General features: G+C 45.6%; 1 protein-coding gene across 2 annotated transcripts; it reads left to right on the top strand.

The window, feature by feature from the left end:
- Nucleotides 1–16,274: 16,274 nt before the first annotated feature.
- Nucleotides 16,275–19,785, top strand: LOC123402069. Of its 2 annotated transcripts, none has more exons than XR_006611230.1 (2): nucleotides 16,275–16,728; nucleotides 19,698–19,785. XR_006611230.1 is itself a non-coding variant. In XM_045095931.1 (2 exons), exon 2 carries the CDS (start codon nucleotides 17,901–17,903, stop codon nucleotides 18,651–18,653), a length of 753 nt encoding a protein of 250 aa, XP_044951866.1. In that variant the 5' UTR covers nucleotides 16,328–16,728; nucleotides 17,883–17,900; the 3' UTR covers nucleotides 18,654–19,428. The 2 variants fall into 2 exon arrangements, 1 of the variants encoding a protein (XP_044951866.1); XM_045095931.1 differs by lacking the exon at nucleotides 19,698–19,785 and adding an exon at nucleotides 17,883–19,428 and having other exon boundaries at nucleotides 16,328–16,728.
- Nucleotides 19,786–20,077: the final 292 nt, after the last annotated feature.

Below are 20,077 nucleotides of genomic sequence, written 5' to 3' on the forward strand. Positions count from 1 at the left end.
CTCCTCCTTCCATAATATGTCTAATTCCTTAAATAGCTCAAGATATGTGTTGATATCGTTGCCTGGTTGGACCAACCCTTGAATTAACATGACCATGTGTATGGACTTCTATTTCATGCAGAGCCAAGGAGGGAGGTTGTACATCCAATAAAACATGGGCCATGTATTATGGGTGCTACTCTAGTTAGCAAATAGTAATAGTCCAATACTACCGACATCCAACCTGGGGCTTCTTGCTTCTGCTATGAATTTCGGTTCTATGCATTCGAGTGCTTTCCACTGACAATCATCTACAATATGTCTCAGAATGCCAGCATTTTTTGATGTCCTAGTCTTGTGCCAAATATTGTTCTTTGCTTCCTTCGCGTGTGCGAAATAACGCTACATCAATAGATCAAAGGTAGCATACAACCTTTTGACACCCCATCTTTCTAGGCTTGTATTGGGGTTCCTTGCAAGTTGGACACTCTGTTTTGTGCTCATGCTCGTAACAATATAAGATGTAATCATTCACGCAAGCCCTATATCTTACATGCGGCAAAACTAAGGCAACGAATTCCCCTTGGCAAAAAACATTATGTAAATATTCCAATGTAGCATCCAGACTTGCGTATGTGCTCTTGAATCTTTCCTTGATGTCTAGAAGTTTGAGCGTGCCATGCAACACTACTAGGAGAAAGCCTACTAGTAGTTTTGGTTTTTCCCTTACCAGTAGCGAAATCCTACGAGTAGTGCTGGTTTTTCCCTTACCAGTAGCGTTGGGGGCAACGCTACTGCTAACGCGCTACAGCTAACCTGTTAGCAGTAGCGCTAGATCTAAAGCACTACTGGTATCTACGTTAGGAGTAGCGCTGGAATACTACTGCTAAGCCAGCGCTACTGCTAATATTCCTGCGCTACTGCTAATATTCCTGCTTTCAATATTTAATTCTCGTCGTATTTATGCCCCCTCTACATATTTGTGCATGCTCTAAACAGTAGTTTCATCCTATCATAATAAACATGCATTATTCTCATCATATCATACACATAAAGTAGTCTCATCATTTATACATCATCATCATTGTCCAACACAAATATCGTTATCCAACACAAATATCATCAAATCTCGAAAATAGCGATACACACAAGTCATGGCACACCCACAAGTTTCATCATCCATATCTAAACCATCATGGAGAAGAGAAGAGTGATCAACATGAGCAAGAGCACGACTATGCATTACTTCTTGAGGCACCGGTTTCGCTCCGTCTCTTGTCGTAGCATCCACCTCAAGTAACTCATTTCCGCTTTGACTGTGTTGTCGAACCCGGTCATATAGATCTTCTTGATGATGAATTTGTCGGTCATCTCTTCGCTTCCTAAGCCGGCAGTCTCATTGGTGATGAGAGCTAGTGCAGAGTACATTTCAGTGACTCCTTCACAATCCTTCATCTTGAACTTGTCAAGTTGACTTTGAAGCACATCCAACTTAGATTCTCTCACAGAATCAGTACCTTCATGCATATCAACCAAAGTATCCCAAATTTCTTTTGCATTCTCAAGACGACTGATTTTGTTGAATTCTTCGGGGTAAAGGCAGTTGAAGATGATATCGCGGGCTTAAGCATTAAGTTGCAACATCTTCAGTTCATGAGTTGTCGCGTCATGATCTGGTTCATGCCCTTCTCCAAATAAGTTACCTTGCACACAAACACGAATAACAGCCCAAACATGAGGATTAAAGCCAAGAATGTGCATCTTCATTTTATGCTTCCAACTAGCAAAATTAGTGCCATCTAAGTAAGGACCTCTACGATGATAATTTCCCTCACTAGATGCCATACTCTCCTAGGTTGTTAAGCCAATGAAATGGAGACCAATGCTCTGATACCACTTATAGGATCAAAAGTATGTCTAGAGGGGGGGATTAGACTACTTGAAAATATAATTTTTTTGCCTTTTCCCAATTTTACTTGAGAGGCAGCTATGACAGTTATCACAAGTCAAGTACACCCTACACATGCAGTTCTAATAGTATTTGCAGCGGAAAGTAAAATATGCAAGTGTAAAGTAGAGGAGTAAGGTAGGGAGATCAAACACATGAAGTTGACACGGCGATTTTTGGCATGGTTCCGATAGGTGGCGCTATCGTATGTCCATGTTAGTGGAGTCTTCAACCCACAGAGGGTAACGGCTGCGAGAGTCCACGGAGGGCTCCATCCACGGAGGGTCCACAAAGAAGCGGCCTTGTCTATCCCACTACGGCTTCCGTCCACGGAGGACTAGCCTTACTCACGGTAGATCTTCAAGTAGGCGATCTCCTTGCCCTTATAAACATCTTGGTTCAACTCCACAACACGAAGTAGGAGGCTCCCCAGCAACACCTAACCAATCTAGGAGGCACCACCCTCCAAAAGGTAATAGATGTGGTAGATCAATGAACTCCTTGCTCTTGTGCTTCTAAAGATAGTCTCCTCAACACAAATCTCTCTCTCACAGAATATGCATGGATAGGAGAGGTTGATTTGGTGGAAAGCAGTTTGGGGAGGCTAGTGATCAAGATTCAAATGATAGGATTGGAATATCTTGGTCTCAACACATGAGTAGGTGGTTCTCCCTCAGAAAATGGATTTGGAAATGAAGTGTGTGTTTTGAGTGCTTCTCCCACGAATGAGAGGTGGGTGAAGGGGTATATATAGGCAGCAGCCAAAATCTAACCATTACACACAAAAGAGAAAACTCGGTGACACCAAAGTGGACAACTCGGTGGTACCGATTAGCACTAAAGTGGTGAACTTTTTAATCTCGGTGAGAACGATATATAGAACTCGGTGGCACCGAAAAGGTGACTAACGGTCAGATGGCCAAACTCGATGGCACCAATACTCAGACTCGGAAATTCTCATTTAGTGTATCTTGGCAACATAATGTTGGTCACACTGAACTCGGTAGCACCGATGTAGTTTCGGTTGCACCGATTTGGTGGGAATGGCTAGGGTTCTGTCTTAGGTTCAAACTCGGTGGGTACGATGTGGCAATGTTGGTGACACGAATTTGTGAATGTGGAACTTGACAGAGTGGATATGTGGGAAAAATGACTAAGTGTTTTGGTGGCTAACTTTGAGCATTTGAGCAATCAGTTCATTTTGCTACCTCACCCCCTTTTAATAGTATTGGCTTTCCTGTGGACTCAAAAGTGATTTCTCACAAATATAAAATGAAGAGCCTTCTAGCTTGAAGCTTGCGCCAATATTATTCCTTTCTTGCATCCAGGGGCATATCCACATAAACCTTGAGCCATAGCTGTTGGAATTGTGCCCTAGAGGCAATAATAAATGTATAGTTATTATTATAATTCCTGTATCAAGATAATAGTTTATTATCCATGCTATAATTGTATTGAATGAAGGCTCATTTACATGTGTGGATACATAGACAAAAACACCGTCCCTAGCATGCCTCTAGTTGGCTAGCCAGTTGATCAATGATAGTCAGTGTCTTCTGATTATGAACAAGGTGTTGTTGCTTGATAACTGGATCACGTCATTGGGAGAATCACGTGATGGACTAGACCCAAACTAATAGACGTAGCATGTTGATCGTGTCATTTTGTTGCTACTGTTTTCTGCGTCTCAAGTATTTATTCCTATGACCATGAGATCATATAACTCACTGACACCGGAGGAATGCTTTGTGTGTATCAAACGTCGCAACGTAACTGGGTGACTATAAAGATGCTCTACAGGTATCTCCGAAGGTGTTAGTTGAGTTAGTATGGATCAAGACTGGGATTTGTCACTCCGTGTGACGGAGAGGTATCTCGGGGCCCACTCGGTAATACAACATCACACACAAGCCTTGCAAGCAATGTAACTTAGTGTAAGTTGCGGGATCTTGTATTACGGAACGAGTGAAGAGACTTGCCGGTAAACGAGATTGAAATAGGTATGCGGATACTGACGATCGAATCTCGGGCAAGTAACATACCGAAGGACAAAGGGAATGACATACGGGATTATACGAATCCTTGGCACTGAGGTTCAAACGATAAGATCTTCGTAGAATATGTAGGATCCAATATGGGCATCCAGGTCCCGCTATTGGATATTGACCGAGGAGTCTCTCGGGTCATGTCTACATAGTTCTCGAACCCGCAGGGTCTGCACACTTAAGGTTCGACGTTGTTTTATGCGTATTTGAGTTATATGGTTGGTTACCGAATGTTGTTCGGAGTCCCGGATGAGATCACGGACGTCACGAGGGTTTCCGGAATGGTCCGGAAACGAAGACTGATATATAGGATGACCTCATTTGATTACCGGAAGGTTTTCGGAGTTACCGGGAATGTACCGGGAATGACGAATGGGTTCTGGGGGTTCACCGGAGGGGGGCAACCCACTCCGGGGAAGCCCATAGGTATTTGGGGGGGTCACACCAGCCCTTAGTGGGCTGGTGGGACAGCCCACCAAATCCTATGCGCCAAGGAAGAAAAAAAATCAAAGAAAGAAAAAAAAAGGAGGGGAAGTGGGAAGGGGGAAGGACTCCCTCCCACCAAACCAAGTAGGACTCGGTTTGGGGGGGGGAGTCCTCCCCCCTGGCTCGGCCGACCCCCTTGGGATCCCTTGGACCCCAAGGCAAGGTCTCCCTCCCTCCTCCTATATATATGGGGCTTTTAGGGCAGATTTGAGACGACTTTCTCACGGCTGCCCGACCACATACCTCCATAGTTTTTCCTCTAGATCGTGTTTCTGCGGAGCTCGGGCGGAGCCCTGCTGAGACAAGATCATCACCAACCTCCGGAGCGCCGTCATGCTGCCGGAGAACTCTTCTACCTCTCCGTCTCTCTTGCTGGATCAAGAAGGCCGAGATCATCGTCGAGCTGTACGTGTGCTGAACGCGGAGGTGCCGTCCGTTCGGTACTAGATCGTGGGACTGATCACGGGATTGTTCGCGGGGCGGATCGAGGGACGTGAGGACGTTCCACTACATCAACCGCGATCTCACATCGCTTCTGCTGTACGATCTACAAGGGTACGTAGACCACTCATCCCCTCTCGTAGATGGACATCACCATGATAGGTCTTCGTGCGCGTAGGAAAATTTTTGTTTCCCATGCGACGTTCCCCAACAGTGGCATCATGAGCTAGGTTCATGCGTAGATGTCTTCTCGAGTAGAACACAAAAGGTTTTGTGGGCGGTGATGTGCGTTTTGCTGCCCTCCTCAGTCTTTTCTTGATTCCGCGGTATTGTTGGATCGAAGCGGCTTGGACCGACATTACTCGTACGCTTACGAGAGACTGGTTTCATCGTTACGAGTAACCCCCTTTGCTCAAAGATGACTGGCAAGTGACGGTTTCTCCAACTTTAGTTGAATCGGATTTGACCGAGGAGGTCCTTGGATGAGGTTAAATAGCAACTCATATATCTCCGTTGTGGTGTTTGCATAAGTAAGATGCGATCCTACTAGATACCCTTGGTCACCACGTAAAACATGCAACAACAAAATTAGAGGACGTCTAACTTGTTTTTGCAGGGTATGATTGTGATGTGATATGGCCAATGATGTGATGTGATATATTGGATGTATGAGATGATCATGTTGTAATAGAAATATCGACTTGCACGTCGATGGTACGGCAACCGGCAGGAGCCATAAGGGTTGTCTTTATACTAACATATGTGCTTGCAGATGCGTTTACTATTTTGCTAGGATGTAGCTTTAGTAGTGATAGCATAAGTAGCACGACAACCCCGATGGCGACACGTTGATGGAGATCATGATGATGGAGATCATGGTGTGGCGCCGGTGACAAGAAGATCGTGCCGGTGCTTTGGTGATGGAGATCAAGAAGCACGTGATGATGGCCATATCATGTCACTTATGAATTGCATGTGATGTTAATCCTTTTATGCACCTTATTTTGCTTAGAACGACGGTAGCATTATGAGGTGATCTCTCACTAAAATTTCAATACGAAATTGTGTTCTCCCCGACTGTGCACCGTTGCTACAGTTCGTCGTTTCGAGACACCACGTGATGATCGGGTGTGATAGACTCAACGTTCACATACAACGGGTGCAAAACAGTTGCGCACGCGGAACACTCGGGTTAAGCTTGACGGGGCTAGCATGTGCAGACATGGCCTCGGAACACATGAGACCGAAAGGTCGATCATGAATCATATAGTTGATATGATTAGCATAGGGATGCTTACCACTGAAACTACTCTCGACTCACGTGATGATCGGACTTGGGATAGCGTAAGTGGATCATGAACCACTCAAATGACTAGAGAGATGTACTTTTTGAGTGGGAGTTTAGCATATAATTTGATTAAGTTGAACTCTAATTATCTTGAACATAGTCTAAAGTCCACTTTGAATATATTTGTGTTGTAGATCATGGCTCACGCAAGTGTCATCCTCAATTTTAATACGTTCCTAGAGAAAGCTAAGTTGAAAGATGATGGAAGCAAGTTTGTAGACTGGGCTCGTAATCTTAGGCTAATCTTACAAGCTGGAAAGAAGGATTATGTCCTTAATGCTGCGCTAGGAGATAAACCACCCGCTACGGCTGATCAGGATGTTAAGAACGCTTGGCTAGCACGTAAGGAGGACTACTCAATAGTTCAATGTGCAGTCTTGTATGGCTTAGAGCCGGGACTTCAACGTCGCTTTGAGCGTCATGGAGCATTTGAGATGTTCCAGGAGTTGAAGTTTATCTTTCAGAAGAACGCCCGGATCGAGAGGTATGAGACCTCCGATAAATTCTATGCTTGCAAGATGGAGGAAAGCTCGTCTGTCAGTGAACATGTGCTCAAGATGTCTGGGTACTCAAACCGTCTAGCTGAACTAGGGATTGAACTCCCGCAAGAAGCTATCACTGACAGAATCCTCCAGTCACTGCCGCCAAGCTATAAAGGCTTTGTGTTGAACTACAACATGCAAGGGATGAACAAGTCTCCCGGCGAGTTGTTTGCGATGCTGAAAGTCGCAGAGTCTGAACTCCGTAAAGAACATCAAGTGTTGATGGTAAGCAAGACCACTAGTTTCAAGAGAAACGGCAAAGGCAAGAAGGGTAATTCGAAGAAGAGCGGCAAGCCTGTTGCCAATCCGCCGAAGAAACCCAAGGCTGGACCTAAGCCTGAAACAGAGTGCTTCTATTGCAAGGGTATGGGTCACTGGAAGCGCAATTGCCCCAAGTATCTGGCAGATAAGAAGGCGGGCAAAGAAAAATCAGGTATATTTGATATACATGTTATTGATGTGTACTTAACCGGCTCTCGTAGTAGTGCCTGGGTATTCGATACCGGTTCTGTTGCTCACATTTGCAACTCGAAACAGGAATTGCGGAATAGACGGAGGCTGGCGAAAGACGAAGTGACGATGCGCGTAGGAAACGGTTCCAAGGTTGATGCAATCGCCGTCGGCACCGTGTCACTTCAACTACCATCGGGATTAGTGATGAACTTAAATCATTGTTATTTAGTGCCTGCGTTGAGCATGAACATTATATCCGGATCTTGTTTATTGCGAGACGGTTACTCTTTTAAGTCTGAGAATAATGGTTGTTCTATTTCTATGAGTAACATCTTTTATGGTCATGCACCGAATGTGAGAGGATTGTTCATATTGAATCTCGATAGAGATACGCATATACATAACATTGAGACCAAAAGAGTAAGAGTAAACAATGATAGCGCCATATTTTTGTGGCACTGCCGCTTGGGTCATATTGGTATAAAGCGCATGAAGAAACTCCATGCTGATGGACTTTTGGAGTCACTTGACTTTGATTCACTTGACACTTGCGAACCATGCCTCATGGGCAAGATGACTAAAACTCCGTTCTCCGGAACAATGGAGCGTGCAAGTGACTTATTGGAAATCATACATACCGATGTGTGTGGTCCGATGAGCGTGGAGGCACGCGGCGGATATCGTTATTTTCTCACCTTCACTGACGATTTGAGTAGATATGGTTATGTCTACTTAATGAAGCACAAGTCTGAAACATTTGAAAAGTTCAAGCAATTTCAGAGTGAAGTAGAAAATCATCGTAACAAGAAGATCAAGTTCCTGCGGTCTGATCGTGGGGGTGAATATCTGAGTTTCGAGTTTGGTACTCACTTAACACAATGTGGAATTGTTTCGCAGTTAACACCGCCTGGAACACCACAGCGTAATGGTGTGTCCGAACGTCGTAATCGTACTTTATTAGAAATGGTGCGATCTATGATGTCTCTTACTGATTTGCCGTTATCGTTTTGGGGTTATGCATTAGAAACAGCTGCATTCACTTTAAATAGGGCACCATCGAAATCCGTTGAGACGACACCATACGAACTGTGGTGTGGCAAAAGGCCAAAGTTGTCGTTTCTTAAAGTTTGGGGATGTGATGCTTATGTCAAAAAGCTTCAGCCTGAAAAGCTGGAACCCAAAGCGGAAAAGTGCGTCTTCATAGGCTACCCAAAAGAGACAGTTGGGTACACCTTCTATCTCAAATCCGAGGGCAAAGTGTTTGTTGCTAAGAACGGAACTTTTCTCGAGAAGGAGTTTCTCTCGAAAGAATTGAGTGGGAGGAAGATAGAACTTGACGAGGTTGTCGAACCTCTCATCCCTCTGGATGGTGGCGCAGGGCAAGGGGAAACCCCTGTGATTGCGACGCCAGTTGAGGAGGAAGTTAATGATGATGATCATGAAACTCCAGTTCAAGTTTCTGTTGAACCACGCAGGTCGACGAGATCACGCGCTGCTCCAGAGTGGTACGGTAATCCCGTCTTGACAATCATGTTGTTAGACAACAATGAGCCTGCAAATTATGAAGAAGCAATGGTGGGCCCAGATTCCAACAAATGGCTAGAAGCCATGAAATCCGAGATAGGATCCATGTATGAGAACAAAGTGTGGACTTTGGAGATACTACCTGAGGGCCGCAAGGCTATTCAGAACAAATGGATCTTTAAGAAGAAGACGGACGCTGACGGTAATGTGACCGTTTATAAAGCTCGACTTGTGGCAAAGGGTTTTTCACAAGTTCCAGGAATTGACTACGATGAGACTTTCTCTCCCGTAGCGATGCTTAAGTCCGTCAGAATCATGTTAGCGATAGCTGCATTTTTCGATTATGAAATCTGGAAGATGGATGTCAAAACGGCGTTCCTTAACGGTTTCCTTAAGGAAGAGTTGTATATGATGCAACCCGAAGGTTTTGTCGATCCTAAAAATGCTGACAAAGTGTGCAAGCTCCAGCGATCCATTTATGGACTGGTGCAAGCATCTCGGAGTTGGAACAAGCGCTTTGATGAGGTGATCAAGGCATTTGGGTTTATACAAGTGGTTGGAGAATCTTGTATTTACAAGAAAGTGAGTGGGAGCTCTGTGGCGTTTCTAATATTATATGTGGATGACATATTACTGATTGGAAACAACGTAGAGCTTTTGGAGAGCATAAAAGGTTACTTGAATAAAAGTTTCTCTATGAAGAACCTAGGAGAAGCTGCTTACATTCTAGGCATTAAGATCTATCGGGATAGATCAAAACGCCTGATAGGGCTTTCACAAAGCACATACCTTGATAAAGTTTTGAAGAGGTTCAAAATGGAACAGTCCAAGAAAGGGTTCTTGCCAGTGTTACAAGGTACGAGATTGAGTAAGACTCAGTGCCCAGCAACTGATGAAGATAGAGAGCATATGCGCTCCGTCCCCTATGCTTCAGCCATAGGCTCTATCATGTATGCAATGTTGTGCACTAGACCGGATGTTAGCCTGGCCATAAGTATGGCAGGTAGGTTCCAGAGTAATCCAGGAGTGGATCACTGGACAGCGGTCAAGAATATCCTGAAGTACCTGAAAAGGACTAAGGAGATGTTTCTCGTGTATGGAGGTGACGAAGAGCTCGCCGTAAAAGGTTACGTCGATGCAAGCTTTGACACAGATCCGGACGACTCTAAGTCGCAAACCGGATACGTATTTATTCTTAATGGGGGTGCAGTAAGCTGGTGCAGTTCCAAGCAAAGCGTCGTAGCAGATTCTACATGTGAAGCGGAGTACATGGCTGCCTCGGAGGCAGCTAAGGAGGGTGTCTGGATGAAGCAGTTCATGACGGATCTTGGAGTGGTGCCAAGTGCACTGGATCCAATAACCTTGTTCTGTGACAACACTGGTGCCATTGCCTTAGCAAAGGAACCAAGGTTTCACAAGAAGACCAGACACATCAAACGACGCTTCAACCTCATCCGCGACTACGTCGAGGAGGAGGACGTAAATATATGCAAAGTGCACACGGATCTGAATGTAGCAGACCCACTGACTAAGCCTCTTCCACGGCCAAAACATGATCGACACCAGAACTGTATGGGTGTCAGATTTATTACAATGTAATTCACATGGTGATGTGAGGGCTAGATTATTGACTCTAGTGCAAGTGGGAGACTGTTGGAATTGTGCCCTAGAGGCAATAATAAATGTATAGTTATTATTATAATTCCTGTATCAAGATAATAGTTTATTATCCATGCTATAATTGTATTGAATGAAGGCTCATTTACATGTGTGGATACATAGACAAAAACACCGTCCCTAGCATGCCTCTAGTTGGCTAGCCAGTTGATCAATGATAGTCAGTGTCTTCTGATTATGAACAAGGTGTTGTTGCTTGATAACTGGATCACGTCATTGGGAGAATCACGTGATGGACTAGACCCAAACTAATAGACGTAGCATGTTGATCGTGTCATTTTGTTGCTACTGTTTTCTGCGTCTCAAGTATTTATTCCTATGACCATGAGATCATATAACTCACTAACACCGGAGGAATGCTTTGTGTGTATCAAACGTCGCAACGTAACTGGGTGACTATAAAGATGCTCTACAGGTATCTCCGAAGGTGTTAGTTGAGTTAGTATGGATCAAGACTGGGATTTGTCACTCCGTGTGACGGAGAGGTATCTCGGGGCCCACTCGGTAATACAACATCACACACAAGCCTTGCAAGCAATGTGACTTAGTGTAAGTTGCGGGATCTTGTATTACGGAACGAGTAAAGAAACTTGCCGGTAAACGAGATTGAAATAGGTATGCGGATACTGACGATCGAATCTCGGGCAAGTAACATACCGAAGGACAAAGGGAATGACATACGGGATTATACGAATCCTTGGCACTGAGGTTCAAACGATAAGATCTTCGTAGAATATGTAGGATCCAATATGGGCATCCAGGTCCCGCTATTGGATATTGACCGAGGAGTCTCTCGGGTCATGTCTACATAGTTCTCGAACCCGCAGGGTCTGCACACTTAAGGTTCGACGTTGTTTTATGCGTATTTGAGTTATATGGTTGGTTACCGAATGTTGTTCGGAGTCCCGGATGAGATCACGGACGTCACGAGGGTTTCTGGAATGGTCCGAAAACGAAGATTGATATATAGGATGACCTCATTTGATTACCGGAAGGTTTTCGGAGTTACCGGGAATGTACCGGGAATGACGAATGGGTTCCGGGGGTTCACCGGAGGGGGGCAACCCACTCCGGGGAAGCCCATAGGTATTTGGGGGGGTCACACCAGCCCTTAGTGGGCTGGTGGGACAGCCCACCAAATCCTATGCGCCAAGGAAGAAAAAAATCAAAGAAAGAAAAAAAAAAGGAGGGGAAGTGGGAAGAGGGAAGGACTCCCTCCCACCAAACCAAGTAGGACTCGGTTTGGGGGGGGAGAGTCCTCCCCCCTGGCTCGGCCGACCCCCTTGGGGTCCCTTGGACCCCAAGGCAAGGTCTCCCTCCCTCCTCCTATATATATGGGGCTTTTAGGGCAGATTTGAGACGACTTTCTCACGGCTGCCCGACCACATACCTCCATAGTTTTTCCTCTAGATCGTGTTTCTGCGGAGCTCGGGCGGAGCCCTGCTGAGACAAGATCATCACCAACCTCCGGAGCGCCGTCACGCTGCCGGAGAACTCTTCTACCTCTCCGTCTCTCTTGCTGGATCAAGAAGGCCGAGATCATCGTCGAGCTGTACGTGTGCTGAACGCGGAGGTGCCGTCCGTTCGGTACTAGATCGTGGGACTGATCGCGGGATTGTTCGCGGGGCGGATCGAGGGACGTGAGGACGTTCCACTACATCAACCGCGATCTCACATCGCTTCTGCTGTACGATCTACAAGGGTACGTAGACCACTCATCCCCTCTCGTAGATGGACATCACCATGATAGGTCTTCGTGCGCGTAGGAAAATTTTTGTTTCCCATGCGACGTTCCCCAACAATAGCATCTTTTGAACTTTTCTGAAATATACTTGGAAAACACATTAATCCAATGATGCATATGTTGTAATCAATTATCAAAACCACCCTAGGGAGCAATTGTGCTTTCAAGATCGACGCCTCCTCCTTGATATCCACTTCTACGCAGCCCCAACCGTGGTATAGTATGAAAAACCTACAAATAAATCAGAAGAATGGCTAATTATCGGATGCTTATGTTTGTTTGTGCAGTAGTAATTTGAAGTCCAGTCCTAGAGGATGTTGCTTGACGCTTCCCTCTAGACGAGTGACTTTGCATGCTAATAATATAATTGATAGATCTAATTACTTGTGAGCGCATGGTGTTTTGTGAAAAACTTAAACTTCATAGTGCAGTTGTGTCTTACCTTCTGTGTGGGCCTCTAGGTGTGTGCTTAATCACTTTTATGTTTCATATAGACTGTCCTTGTTTTGCTTCTAATGTTTAGGTTTAGATTTTTTTTTCTTCAACCTGTAGGCTCACTCAGGTTTTCCTTCAATCTTGTACTTCGACCTCTAATATTTTCATGCGGAATGTTCAAACAATATCCAAGAGAAATACAACTGGACTCGGCTTCAGAACACAATATGAATAAATTTATGTTCTTGTGTTTTGAATGATGACCATACCTATAGTATAAATGTATCAGGAATACAATGGACGTGGATATGCATTATGGTCATATTATGGACCTAGATATGCTCACCATATTAGCTAAATATGTTTCACACATTTTTTGTGTTTGCTCAGGGGGGTGGGTTGTGGCTGTTTGATAACGGTCCTATTTGGTTGTTTTTATGATCTTGTCAAGATATTTCACACCATACAGGTTAACTATCGACAATTTTATTTAATGATTTCTGGTATTTATCTCTCAATGGTTATCCATCCGCAGAGTTGCATGCATCTATAAGTATAGACTTTTTTTGAACTTCCATTTATCGATCAATTGACATTGGAAAGTTAGCACTATCAACGCACTTTTTGTAGAACATTGCTAATATACTAAAATATATTTGAAACTTATTTTAGGGAATATTAATGTTACTTCTTGATATATGTGAAAGCTACACTAGAAGCATAAAGAAATATGAAATGAAACCTCACCTTGAAGTACGTAAAAACATATGTGATGTTGATCTATGATATACCCCCATTAGCTGCAAAATTTAGCAGCTGGCGCTGGAAGAAAGTTTTAATCAAGGTTTATTTTTAAGCAAAAATTGAACATTTTATTATTTCCTCTTGAGTGAATGCATCATTATTTAATCATGGACGTACATATGCTAACTTTATGTTTGAATCATTATTCCTCTCTCTTTGAGGGAATTTATTGTCAGGTGTGTTCAAATGCTTTTATCTTTTTGAACATTTTTTCATATGAATGAGCTGAAGTGATGAAGTCATTTCCTGGAATCTGTGGTGCGTTTACTTATTATTTAGGTTGCTCGACCAAAGTTGTTCAATGATTGTGTGCACTCCACATGCACCACTTTTGTCGAATAAGAAAAATAAGTTATTTTTTTGATTATTTTCACATAATCTTCTCTTAATTATTTGATTTCGTTTAGGATTTGTCCCTTATGCTCCTCTTATTGCCTAAAAATAGTTTGGCCTTGTGGCAACTCATGGACACATACCTCAACAACAGTTATTTCAAAAAAAGAGGCAAAAGGATCGCATGATATATACCATTTCATATATCATGGCGGCAAAAACACATTGTGGTGGTTGCCCTCACCTGCGATGCTATGCATTCCTTGGCACCGGAAATTGTCCTAGGACGTCGCGAAGAGGAGAGGAGGGGGAGAGTGGCATTGTGGAGGGAAGGAGAGATGTCGGTGAGAGGAAGGTGTGGGCTGAATGACGATGTTGTTGAAAGGAGGCGGCATCAACAAGCCGTGGCGGGGAGAGATGGCGGCGAAAACAACGTGATGAGGAGAGCATTGTGCCGTGCGATGAGAGTTAGAGCTTGAACTATTTTTTTTATTTTAAGATGAGAAGAAAAGGAGTTGTTGTTTGCTTTTTCTTAGGGAAAAGCGACTATTTGTTGTGAGAGACATATCACATACTTTTTTTTACAATGCATAATACATACCCTAGCAAGTTATTTCTAAAGAATAATTGCCAACATGCTCAAAACATACTAGAAGAGATGAAAATAAATAATGATTGTTCTTTATATATTTGTTACACATGATAATACAGAAGATGTATTTTCATACATGCTTATTTTTGCAGAGTATGAAAGAGATGGAGATGTATTATGTTGACATTCAAAAGGAACCCTTCGACAAAGTTGTCGACGTGACGTTGAGCCTAAAATTCATCGAGTTATATACAATAATATACATATATATGTGCAATTAAAAGGCCCGTAGCAATACATAAACGTTCTACTAGTATGTATAAGAGCAACTTTAGCAGACCCCGCATCCGTCCGGTCCGCAAAACGTGTTTGCAGTTCGCGGAAAAACGTCTTTGCGGGCCGGCGCGCACGGCCGCGAATGTAGACCCCGCATAATGGACCTGTAAAAAGCATATTCACGGAATATGCTTTTTTACGGGTCGGCTTTGCGGGGTCTGATCTGGCGTAGCTCCTCCTGGTCCGGAAAACCTAAATTTGCACCACATCTTTGCTAGAATAATGCATTTCTTTGCTTTTTCAACAACATTTGGATACATAATACATCACCACATCTTTGCTAGAATAGCAAGACCAAAGAAAACAAGAACCACAAGTATGCATTTTAGAAGATTTCCAACTTCCATAACTGCTCCAACTAGTTGAAGCAATATCTTCTCCATGCACTCATTGTTGATCTGCGGATTCTTCATCTTGCATTCTTCATTCAGCCGCATCATCTTTGGTTCGGAAGAAATAGACGTTGCACATGCAGCCGCATCATTGTTTTTTATTCTACTAAGGAGTGCATCGACATCTATTAACTTTTTTTCTATCAATAAATCAATGTATTCGCCTTTCCAAAACCGAAATGAGCATCCATATTCCTACACAAAAGAATAACCATGTTCAGAATGAGGATCCGCAATTGAACCAAAGAATGAGATATCGCAAGTGCACGTACCCCGTCGTTTTCGCATTTGAAGAACACCCATCCGGGGTGGTTCGGCGTGCCCGAAGTAAGCCACATCATTGTCCGCGTGCAGTCGTCGCACTGTATGAGCGGCAACGGCGAGCCACACAGCCGCTGCGCGAGCGCCGAGCCCGGTGGACGGCCGGACGAATCCATGCCCGGAAATCGTCGGCGGCGCCGGGAGGACGAACCCGTCCGTGCATGCGCTGATGCGCCCTTGCCGGGGCTGCGGGAGATGCTCCCCGACCACTCCATCGCTTGGCGCAGCCACCGGCGGCCGACAAAAGCCAAATTCGGCGGCCGGAATCTTGGGCGAAGGGGGAGAGGGGAGGTGGTTGGTGGGGGAAAGCGCGGGCTGAAATGTCCCCCCACCAACCGCTTACCACTTATATGCAGGGCACCGCAGCGGCGAGGGGCGAACCCGCGAATACGCGGGTTGGGCCCGAAATTTTGCCGCGCCCCGCAAAAATATTTACGGGTCGGGGCGGGATGCGGGGTCTGATCGAACAGGTTTTGCCGCCCTGACCTGCACTTTGACGGTTATTTTGCGGACCGGGGCGGGATACGGGTCTTGCTAGAGTTGCTCTAAGAGCAAGTACAATAAGGTACATTCAGCAGGCTGTAAGGATTTAAATACTATATTTTTGCTGAGTTGGATGAGAGAGAAGAGGAGAGAGAAGGGAAGCGGGCTCTTCGTGAAGAGCCAGCTCTAGCACGTGCTCCTAGGTGATTTGTGCGAATGAAAGGTGAACCATATATGATAAAAATAATACTCTTTTATAGCTAACTATTGTACAAACTAGCTATAAGATGAACTATAAGACTGGTTATAGCGGGCAGTTGGCTATACTATTAACCATGCTCTAATATCATTGTTGGCCATCCGTGTCTTGTGGGTAGGTCCGCCACTGCCGTTTGGGGATCGTGTTTGACCGCGCGTTGTCAATTTGCACGGCGCCGCGCGCGTCCTACCCCGTGGCACTTCAAAGAAATTACAGAAAAACTGCCCTCCTTTGCAGAATCACTGCCGTGAGTCACCCCGCAGTCATTTTCCCCTCTCGACCCAACCATGGCCAAGCTCTGGCGGCGCTAGGGTTTGCTCCGCAGCTCCACGTCCGCTCGTCTCCGGCGCCGGCGTCCATAGTACGGCCGCCGCGGTCCTCATACCCCTTACCACGCATCTCCGTGCAGTGCCCAGCGCCGCCACCCGCGCATCTCGCCGCCGCCTCCTCTAGGCCGCGCTTGGGCCACCCCATCCGTCCGTCTTCGTCGCTGGTGGCCTGATTCTGGCCGCCGTCGTCCGCTCCTCCCGGTGCGCAGCGCCACCACCAGCTGCATCTGCTCCGATCTACCACTACACAGAGCAAGGTAACCTCCTGTGCTCTCCGTTTTCTCTTTTCTTTTGTATATGTAACTAGTAAAAATCCTCGGTTTATAATGAGGACTCTATGTTGCTACAAAACAGTAAAAAGATGTATGAGACATTGTTATGTTGCTGATTGGTATACAACGAGATGACCTTAAAAAAAAGGTATACAACGAGCACAATGAAACATAATGTTTCCAAATGGTAAATCCTTTCGTCCAAGCTAAAAATGCACATACAGAAGAGTGTAAATCAATTAGATGAACATGGGTCACTGGTCTTAATTCAGCAGGGTGTTCCTGAGTTTCTTGCGTTTATATGCCAGGACATAGGAGTACATGATGTATTGTTGCTACGTTTGCCAAAACACAAGCATGTGCAAGCTAGCTACAGGCATACACTTATTAGGATTTTAAATGGTGCACAGCAGACCATACGGACCTGGAATGAAATGCTTATAACCCCTAGCAGAGCGGGGCAACAACCAAAATAAAATCCTTCTAATACCTAGGATCAAAATAGACCGAGGAAGAAGCTAAGGGTTATCATGCCCGATTAATCTGCATCTTTGTAAAAATAATTGGGCATCAAAACTGATCTTTTTGGGCATGAGCAAGTGCCGTCTCCAACAGCTGCTCCATAATAGGGCATCAAAAACGTTAGTTCTCCTGCACCCACCATAGTTGTCACCTCAAGCACGGCTCGGAGCTTCTGCTGCCGTCGAACACTCTCGTCTCACTGCGCGCTCTGAGTCCTTGATGCCGACGACCATGTCTATGGTCTGCGCCAAGTACCGATCTGTCGGGTGGCCGAACTGCACACAACCACAAACCAACGAACTACAGTGGCTGCTAGTGACCAAACAACTCGCCACAGTTCAGATAAAATGAACAAATTGATTTTTGAATGTCAATCTTTCGGGCTCAAGATAAACTCCTGTCCTCTCCGTTTTCTCTTTTCTTTTGTGTGTAATACGAACTGATGCCATGTTTTGCTTGTGCATATAGAAGAAATTGATAGCGATGTTAGCTTGTTGTGTTTATTGATGCTATCTCTATGTATATTTTGATGAAATTGCTGATGAATGCTCTAAGGCAATGCCATTAAGCAAGTTTGAGCTGGGAGAACTCAGCTGACAAGTCTTGTTCCTTCGCAGGGGGGGGGGGGGATCAGGATGGCAACTGTTGGAGCAAGCAAACCTGCCAACCAAGTTGAGCAAGCTGTTTGTGTGCACCGTTGCAGTGGGCGCGACACTGAACAAGCCCGTGTTCTGTCCTGGGAGTCGCTGAATGCTGATTTGCTGGAGCTGATCGCTGACCGGGTACTCTATAGCGACCTGCTGCACTACGTCTGGTTCCGCGCGGTGTGCAAACAGTGGCGTGCCGCCACTCCTTGCCCACTCGGCCGTGGTGTGGTAGACCAGCGCTTTCACCCACGGCAATGGATGATGTTTCCAGAGGGCAACGGGCTTCACCCCGGCCACACTGCATTGGGCGGCTACATCCGCTTCCTCAACATCTACACCGGCATCTTCATCCGCGTGCACCTCCCATGCTTCGAGGACCACTCCGTGCTCGACTGCCCTGACGGCCTCCTCCTGCAGCGCAAGAAGGACACTGCTATCTGCCTCCGCCACCCCTTCACCGGTGATGTTGCTGAGTTTCCTCCCCTTGCCTCCCTTTGCTTGTACATGAGTAAGTTTGGGGTCTTTCTAAATGGCCCTTATGATCTTCGACTACGGATGGTCCACGCGGCTGTCACCGTCCATGTGGGTGGCAGTATCACCATCATGCTCGCGCTCAGTCATGCCGAGCGCATGGCGTACGTATCCACCGGTGAAAAACACTGGACTCACACAAGCTGGATGATGACTGGTATGAGGACAGCACTGCCATTCCGTGGCAGCCTCTACATGGTGAGGAGCTAGAAAAACAAACCCTCACAGATCATGCGCGTCGATCCACCAGATAGCTCCAGTTCCTCTTCGTGGCCGTCTAGACCACCACAAATGATCGCCACATGTCCAGCTAGTCAGATGACTAAGCCTTACCTGGTGGAGTGCAATTCTGAACCTTTTCTGGTCAGCTATACCGACAGACACTCCCGGCCTGTGGTTATCCGGCTTGCTGACCTCCTGCTCGGAGTCCCTGCCACGCCATTGACAAGCATCGGCGACCATGCCCTGTTCATTGGCACTTGGAGCATGGCTGTTAACTGCAGCAACCTACCATCCGTTCAGGGGAACTCCGTCACCATCCTCAACCCAACGCTGTGGAGCGGCCGACTGCGGCAATATGATCTAGGGAGAGGTACCTGGTCACCGCTGTGTGATGGAAACTTTGATTTCGGTAGTACCAGCTGTCCCATACCGAGGCCATACAGTCTTGTTCACCACATTGTTAGTTGTTGCCAGCGTCTTTACTGGATCAATGGGCACATATGGACCCGCCATCATTATTCTGAACATTGTTGGCATGGGGTCGCTGCAGTACATAGAAGAGTTTGCACAGTCTGCAGTGATCAGTTGAAGGCTATTCATCTTTCCAACGTCTACGTTTGAATGTCTCTGCTTTGCAGGTCATCACACAGCTTCATGTGGTACGAACACATGTCCACAGAAGGTTTGGGTTGTAGTTGTCTACTCTTGTTATGACATTTCAGTCGAACTCAGATGAATTCAGAAATATGCTCCTTTTGAACTATGTTGTGCCTTTATCATTCTGTCGTTCAACTGGGAAACACCGCCTTTTGTGTAGCTACTACTGCACTGTGACTTGCTGGATATTACTCTTGGATTTATGACGCTGAATTGCACATATTTGCCACGCCAGGTGCTCTAAATTGCGTACGTAGAGTTGTATTTACCATGTTCCAGACTCATGTTACTCCGGTCCGACTTGACTGCTACGGTATACTCGTATATTTTGTGATGATACAAATGAAATTACAACTTGGTCCTTGAGATTTGCAGGAAGGACCGTAGACACTAGAGATTGCAACTGGGCCCTTTGCCTGTCAAGAAAGCATCATCAGACGATAGTACCACCTGGGGTGATGACAAGATAGCTGCGACACCACCACCGGAGCAAACCAGAAAATGGAGAAGCTGGCTTACACCTGGAGCATAGTTTGCCCTCCTTTTGGGAAGAAGAGGCAGCATAGCACATACCTGAACGTCGGCCCTCCGTCCAGAGGATCGTGTGGTGTGGTGAAGCGGCCCTTCGTCCAGAGGATCGTGTGGTGTGGTGAAGCGAGGTAGACAAGATGTCAATCGCCGAGGTCGTATGGAATGCTACTCGCCTGGTTTAGGCTGATTGTAATGGGTAGTATCATATAGTACTCCCTTCATCT

The sequence above is a fragment of the Hordeum vulgare genome, chromosome 6H (assembly GCF_904849725.1).
Source record: "Hordeum vulgare subsp. vulgare chromosome 6H, MorexV3_pseudomolecules_assembly, whole genome shotgun sequence".
NCBI classification, from domain to species: domain Eukaryota; kingdom Viridiplantae; phylum Streptophyta; class Magnoliopsida; order Poales; family Poaceae; genus Hordeum; species Hordeum vulgare.

Coding starts and splice junctions, on each gene's coding strand:
- LOC123402069 (XM_045095931.1), top strand. CDS start 17,901: ATGGCAACTGTTGGAGCAAGCAAACCTGCCAACCAAGTTGAGCAAGCT.